Source organism: Wolffia australiana, chromosome 14, assembly GCF_029677425.1.
Source record: "Wolffia australiana isolate 7733 chromosome 14, ASM2967742v1".
Taxonomy (NCBI): domain Eukaryota; kingdom Viridiplantae; phylum Streptophyta; class Magnoliopsida; order Alismatales; family Araceae; genus Wolffia; species Wolffia australiana.
In genome coordinates, this window is record NC_135848.1 from 6921718 (window position 1) to 6929380 (window position 7663).

The 7663-nt window shown below is 40.1% G+C and overlaps 1 protein-coding gene across 1 annotated transcript; it reads right to left on the reverse strand.

The window, feature by feature from the left end:
* Positions 1 to 863: 863 nt before the first annotated feature.
* On the reverse strand, positions 864 to 4825 carry LOC144712357 (ubiquitin family protein). Its single transcript, XM_078586614.1, has 7 exons — positions 4572 to 4825; positions 4359 to 4494; positions 2629 to 2708; positions 2478 to 2556; positions 2249 to 2358; positions 1931 to 1995; positions 864 to 1149 (listed from the first exon to the last, which is right to left on the reverse strand). The coding sequence occupies exons 1-7, from the start codon at positions 4662 to 4664 to the stop codon at positions 1056 to 1058; spliced, it is 657 nt and encodes a 218-aa protein (XP_078442740.1). The 5' UTR covers positions 4665 to 4825; the 3' UTR covers positions 864 to 1055.
* Positions 4826 to 7663: the final 2838 nt, after the last annotated feature.

The following is a 7663-nucleotide window of genomic DNA, read 5'->3' on the forward strand; positions in this document are numbered from 1 at the left end:
TATGAGTATTAAAAAGGGTCCATATGTTATTCGGACTGATCTTATGCTCCGTTTCTATTTTTTGGAAAAATATGGTTTGGTTTTATGTGCACTTCATTTATTCAAGATTATCTTCTGCTGAAAGAGTCAGAAAGTAGTTCATCATGCGTTTTATTTTGCTACTAATCAAGGGTCATGTTATTCTAAGGATTTTATTAGATGTTCATTTGAACCTTTTTTACGTTATTTGTGAGGCAGTATTTGTGCGGAAAATCTTTTCCGATAAATTACCAAAAAAAATATTTCCTAAAATGTCTAATTTCTGAAGTAGTTTTGTCTGAAAAAAGTAAATCCTTTTGAGATTGTTCTTTCATCGTTCTTTTGTATTCATCTTCTGATCTTCAATGTGTGAATTGATATAATATTTTTCCATATTATATTCCCTAAGCACGAATTGTTTCTTCCCAGGTGCCAAGTAGCAACATATTTTCTATTTTCGACAAGATGGAAGATGTCAATCGCCAATTCTTGGCTCCCGAAAACAATAAAGTTTAATTTTCCAAAATTATGATATGTATCTGATCCACAAAAATTATAATAGATTAGATCTGGAGATCCTTCAATAATGAGGATCACCATACGAAAACTTCTTGATCAGTTTCATTAATAACTTAAATACGTACAGGTATTTGTAAATTAACTTTTTTTTAATTCCAAGGTTTATGCATTCAAGTTATACAATTGATACTGAATTTGATTTTTCTAAGAGAACAATATCTTTGTGTTTAACTAAAAGAACTTGCCAAAGGAAGGCATCAATGGGACGAAGGCAGTTGACTAAAAAAACATTTATCTCGTATCCAACTCCACAGTAACATCACAGATTACAAATACTGAGGAAACATGTAGACAAACAACATTTCTTCAGTCAGTACATCAATGAAAAATAAAAAAAGTTACAATTAAATGTAGAAGGTGGCGAATAAGTTTTTTTCTTTACATTGTTGATACAAGAGCACGGATAGGTACAACTCGCCACTTTGTTAGCAAACAACTCCGAGCACTGTCCAGAATTGTCAAAATTGACCGGCTCTGATATCTCTGTCCAGGCGATCAGCATTTAGAGTACCAGGAAGCTCCCTAAAGTCTTCATTGAAGATGGAGTAAGCACTGCCATGACGAGAGAGAACACATTTTAAGGGAGGAAAATTGCAGAGAATGTGTGTGTGTGTGTGGGTGTGTGCGCAGGCGCACGTGTGTCAGAGAGAGAGAGAGAGAATATGGGAAAAGAGAGGGAGAGATAGGAGACAGGAGTAATGATTGTGGGGAGAGAGAGGATAGAAGAAGGGGTGGAAGAGAGGAAACAGGAGAGAGAAAGGGGGGAGAGAGGCAACAGGAGACAGAGAGAGGGGGGAGAGAGGAAACAGGAGAGAGAGAGAGAGGGGGGAGAGAGGAAACAGGAGAGAGAGAGGGAGGAGAGAGGAAACAGGAGAGAGAGAGAGGGGGGGGGGAGAGGAAAGAGGAGAGAGAGAGAGGGGGGGGAGAGAGGAAACAGGAGAGAGAGAGAGAGGGGGGAGAGAGGAAACAGGAGAGAGAGGGGGGGAGAGGAAACAGGAGAGAGAGGGGAGAGAGGAAACAGGAGAGAGAGGAGGAGAGAGCAAACAAGAGAGAGAGAGAGAGGGGAGAGTAAACAGGAGAGAGAGAGGAGAGAGAGAGAGCAAACAGGGAGAGAGGGGGGGAGAGAGGAAACAGGAGAAAGAGAGGGGGGAGAGAGGGGGGAGAGAGGAAACAGGAGAGAGAGAGAGAGAGGGGGGAGAGAGAGAGCAAACGTGGAGAGAGAGAAGGGGGGAGAGAGAGGAAAGAAGGAAGAGAGAGAAGGGAGAGAGAGAGGAAAGAAGGAAGAGAGAGAAAGGGGGAGAGACGAAACAGGGGGAGGGAAAGAGGAGCAAACCTAACATCACCATCTTGTCTCTTCCCAAGGTTCATAAGGATGACGGTAAAGCCAGTACCAAGAATCTACATATGAAGAGCACTTGAAATGAGAGGCAAGGAAGATTTCACTTCTATTCTTATTTTTATTTGTAAAGCGAGTACCAAGCATCTACATATGAGGAGCACTTGAAACGAATGGCAAGGAAAACTTTGCTTGCACTATTTTTTGAAAAAAAAAATTCTCTTCTGTTATTCGTTTGATCCCAACCTCTGCGATTTATTTTCTTTTTCCATCAAAGTTTCCAGAAATGATCTTAGATAGAAGGAAAAAACTTACAAAAAGAGGGCCCATGTCCCATCTCTGAGCAACGGGTGCAAGAATAAACCATAAAATTATACCAAGCCATGCCTTTAGACTGATTGATAGCATCACCATCAAGAGAAAATCTGCAGTTAGGATGTTTTCAAAGATGATCATTTTTTTTGGAAAATTTTTCAAAGATGATCATAATGCCTTTTTTTTCACATTTAAAATGCTGGAAGGTGAACGTCAGAAATCTAAATACCTGGAAACTTCAATTTCTTCTGCAGAAAAAGTAGTATCCTTTTTTTCCGCCGACTCATGTCATCAGGAATGCGAAATTTCTGACATAAGTTCGTATTCTGAATGTTAGAAAACTAGAAAAATCATCATTTCCGGATCATACTATAGCTAACCAGTTCTTCGTCGTCGTCATCCAACCCCTCGCGGAAGTATTTGGCAGGTGGCTTTGGAATGACCGCAACAATCAAAGAGTCTGGAAGAAAATAAATAGTTGAAATATTAAGATCATCCAATCCGAGGAATAAAGTTGAAACCAGAAGAAATAACTGCCACTATTGGATGGCAGAAACGGCCACAACATCGGTCTTTCTCTCACAGATTTGAGGTATAATAAGTTTTTTTTTTGAAAAAGTAGGATTCTGATAGACGCTACTCCAAGACTTACCGAAGAAGGAAGTCCAGATCTGGTCAACGGACGTTTGACCAGACTGTGAATTGGGCGGGAACATTTCGCATAGACCTATAAATAAAGGAGGAGTCTCCCAGGTAAAACCCCGATATCTTTTCTAGATCTTGAAGCCTCTTCTCAGAGGGGAAGGGCGGAGCTGCGATCGCGTGCTCTGCTGACAGCTTGGAAGGGAGGAGTCCTACCACGAGGAGGGAGGACCGCCACGATCGAGAAGGAGCTCACAAGGAGGGAGCCGTCTAGATCAACTACAAGATTTTCTACATTTCCGTTTAATTGCATTGTCAGACTATTCCATTTCAGTGGAGATCGGGATTATATTGAATTCGATCTTATTGTTACTCAGGCCAGTATCAGATTCTGAGGTCTTATCAAAAGATATCGGTCAGGTCGGGTCGGCCGATAAACCCAACAGAAAAGTCTATTAGCTGACCTGACCCCTGATGTGCACTTTCAGCCCATTGGATCTGCCAACCCAACCCAACGTCCTGCTTAAAGATGAAAAGTAGCCCCCTCGTTATCAGCTATAGCTTTTAACACAGTTGGTAAGCGCTTGAATCTAAGTGGCTGACCCTACAACCGACCTGCCCGCTTGTTCGGGTTGAGTCGGCCTCACCAACCCCATCCCCTGGCCTATTCCTTACCAGCCCATATCTCACTGTCTACTCGGCATACTATCGAGAAGGTCAATGCTAGAATCTCACCAAGTATCAGCATACTTGAACTCCAGTGACTAAGATCTAATCCAAATTCTAGTATGATGTTCCTCTTTCATCTAGTCTCTCTTTTTTCCCTCAATCGCGACGATTTGCTAGTTCTACCTGCGAGAAGGTCAATGCTAGAATCTCACCAAGTATCAGCATACCTGAATTCCAGTGACTAAGATCTAATCCACTTTCTAGTACGCTGTTCCTCTTTCATCAAGGCTCTCTTTGTTTCCTCAATTGTGACGATTTGCCAGTTCTACAGCAGGTAATCGCAACTCTATATACATGACTACCAGCAGATAAATGGGTACACTTTAGACTCCGCGGAGAAAATCATAGAAGTAAAAAAGATTTGATATCATTAAACCACTTTGCCTCCACTTTCGATAAACACGGATATAGCCGGAGGTTTACTTGATTTATTTTGGGAAAAAAACAGCGATTAATAGCTGAAAATGGGCCAAATAGCAGTCCAAATGTCAATAGCGGAGAAGGAAACTCAAGATGATTCTACAATGCATCTAATTCGCTTACTTTGCCCATGTTTTCATAATTGGGCAAGCCATATTATCACACTATTTTCATTGATCCACCGGGTCACCTAATGATGAGAATTTTAGATTTCACATCATCAGCGGTTCAGAACATTAGAACAGTAAATCAAAAAATCTCTCGCAAGCAACAAGCAAGCCGATGAATCAAATTTCATCAAAAGAAAAGGTCTTTATACCTCCATCTTTGAGTTTAACTGTGATATCCTCACCCATAATTCCTTGATCACAGAGCGTACGTCCCCGCAGGACCAGCTTGAGATCTTCGGCGGGCAAGCTGCTTTCAGCGGCAACAATACTCTTTAGCTGGTCGACCTAGAATCGGGAATTGAATCAGAGAAAGAAGATCACCGGCGAGATTGCAGAGAAGGAATAGTAGGAAATTTTCACACTCGCAGTGGGGTGGGCACCCGGATCCGCGTTGGGCGCCCTGGTCCGATTCTCTTCAGCGTGATCTCGACGTTCTCTGTTGCCTGCTCCCCCATCTGATGATAGAGAGAGGGGGAGAGCAAGAGAAAGAGAGAGAGAGATGGAGAGAGAGAGAGAGAGAGAGAGAGAGAGAGAACAAGAAAGAGAGGGAGAGAGGAGCAAAGAGAGAGAGAGAGAGCAGAGCAAGAAAAAGAGAGAGAGAGAGAGAGAGAAAGAGAGAGAGAGAGAGAGCAGAGCAAGAAAAAGAAAGAGAGAGCAAGAAAGAGAGAGAGAGAGAGAGAGAGAAAGAAAGAAAGAAAGAGAGAGAGAGAGAGAGCAAAGCAAGAAAGAGAGAGAGAGAGAGCAGAGCAAGAAAAAGAAAGAGAGAGCAAGAAAGAGAGAGAGAGAGAGAGAGAGAGAGAGAGAGAGAGAGAGAGAGCAAAGCAAGAAAGAGAGAGAGAGAGAGCAGAGCAAGAAAAAGAGAGAGAGAGAGAGCAAGAGAGAGAGAGGGCAAGAAAGAGAGAGCAGAGCAAGAAAGAGAGAGAGAGAGAGAGAGAGAGAGAGAGAGAGAGCAAGAAAGAGAGAGAGAGGGCAAGAAAGAGAGAGAGAGAGGGCAAGAGAGCAAGAAAGAGAGAGAGAGAGAGAGCAAGAAAGAGAGAGAGAGAGGGCAAGAAAGAGAGAGAGAGAGAGAGAGAGAGAGCAAGAGAGAGAGAGAGAGAGCAAGAAAAAGAGAGCGAGAGAGAGAGAGATAGAGCATTCGAGAAAGAGAGAGAGAGCAAGAGAGATAGAGAGAGATAGCAAGAGAGATAGAGAGAGAGAGAGAGAGCAAGAAAAAGAGAAAGAACAAGAGAAAGAGTGAGAGAGAGACAGAACAAGAGAAAGAGAGAGAGCAAGATAGAGAGAGAGGGAGAGATGGAGAGAGACTTGCTCTTGTTTCTGAAAGGTGTTTTTATATGCCCCCACATGCATTCTAATATAGGGATAAACAGACTGTGTCTGATATATAAAATAAATATACATTTAGAATTAAAGTTCTAATATTTATAACACTATGACTTTATAGAATAAAGTTAACTTATGTTTTTAGGGCATTGGGTATATTGTAAACACATATTATTGATTATGGAATCCATTGATAGGGATTGGGGTTTCGATCTGATCTTTCGAGGATTGGGTTGATCGAATCCGAACCTCGAACATTCGGGTCAGAAAATCACTCTGGACTGGATCTGACCCTTAGTAACCTCATTGTATTCAACACTCTGGCCCAATGTTTGGGTTGAATAACCCTAACAATTTCGATTCAAACCATCTGTTTAGGATCGTGATAAGCCAAAAATTAGGGGTGAATTATGCACTTTTATTATCCATTATCGTTGTTGATTATAGCTTATACAATAAAATTAATAAAACCTTAACTTAAGATGTATAATGACAAGTATAGGTATCGTCCAAGGGAAGCTAGTAAGGTAATTCAATTGTGATCTGCGTGAATAATTTTACCCTAATTAGGATTAATTTAATCCTCAATGAAGATCAAATCACCCTAATTAGATGAAGACTTTTGAAAGGAGGGTAGGAGAATTGGGAAGACTAGAATAATTAGGGATCTCTAATTTGACTTATTTGATCCAATAAAAAGGATCAAAGGAGTCAAGAAGAGGGGCTGAGAAGAATATCTGATTTTGGTTGTTTAGGGGGAATTGGGTATCCAAATTCACTAACTACTATCTCATAAACACACCCTAATCTTCATAGAATTTAAAATTGTTTATAATTTTTTTGTTCCTAATTTACAATTGGAACAGTTAGATCAACTCAATGCTCACTCCTGTTAATCCTAGCAAGGACTTATACATTCCGCTCAAGTCTAGCAATTTAGAAATTTACACCAAGATCAAGAAGAATATAAAAAAAATTCACTAACACTTAATCCAAATCACACTAAAAATCAAATACAATGCAGTAAAAAAAGACTAAATATAGTTGATCCTAGCTGGTTCTCTTCTCTGTCTTGCAGCTATGAAAGAGCCCCTTCCAGAATGACCTCCTCAACTTGAAAATCTGTTTTTATCCTTAGGTTAAATGGTAAAAATTACCATTTTAACCCCGAGCAGTAATTAATTGTTATCCATCAATGTAGGCTTGATCCAACCATACAGATATAAAGAGGAGGTTGCGACGAGAAAATCCAAAAAAAATTGACCTCAATTCGACTTCAGGATCAAAAGTTATTGATAAATGAAAATTGGTCGATCTGAGTCATTGGATCAATTTTAATTTATTTAATTTAATTTTTTACTACACACAATCGCGTGTCGATCGCTGATTGTCTGGCATCTTTTAAAAATACTCTTGGCGCTTCCTCTCTCGGCGCGCCACGTGCCCCGTCCTAGAAATAAGAGAGTAATAAAAATGCAAAAATACATCTTAAATGCACTTAGCCGTGCGTTTTGAATAGCGCTACCCACTCATATTTGGCCACATCACCTCCCGTGCATGCGCTTTGTATGCGCAGCATAGGCGGTGGACTTACTGCCCAGAGGAAGAATTTCCGTTGAATGCATTAAAGTTGTCGGATTCCTTTCCGACGGTCGAGATGATGCCACGTAGCACAGGTAGCTCAATTTCCCAAAATTTTGTAGAAAATTCCCTGATTAAATGGGCGCGCGCAAACGGATGCCGCCCAAAAAACATTTATGTATATGCCCCTTTGCTTTCTCTCTCCACCATATTTCCTAAAAAACATAAAAAAATCCAGAATAGTTTGATAAAAACACTACATATATTTTAATTGGATCTTTATGCCTGCAATGGGCGACCGAGAGCTGTTTTAAGGGCATATTTGCAACCATACTTTAAAAATAGTCCCTCCGACTTTAGAAAATACTTTAAAATCCTATTTTTTTATAATTATATCTTTTTCTATTTAAAAATGCATTTCTTCCTTGAATAAATTCCCCAAAAATCCAATAAAATTCCAGAAAAATCTAGAAAATTCAGTAATTTATCCCTAAATTAATTAACATTAAAATTAATTTTTAAACTTGCTATTTAAATAATTATTCCAAGCTTA

Coding starts and splice junctions, on each gene's coding strand:
- LOC144712357 (XM_078586614.1), bottom strand. CDS start 4,664: ATGGGGGAGCAGGCAACAGAGAACGTCGAGATCACGCTGAAGAGAATC. Junction 2,359..2,477: donor GAAGAAATTGAAGTTTCCAG/GTATTTAGATTT, acceptor TCCTAACTGCAG/ATTTTCTCTTGATGGTGATG. Junction 1,150..1,930: donor AGACAAGATGGTGATGTTAG/GTTTGCTCCTCT, acceptor TCGTCATGGCAG/TGCTTACTCCATCTTCAATG.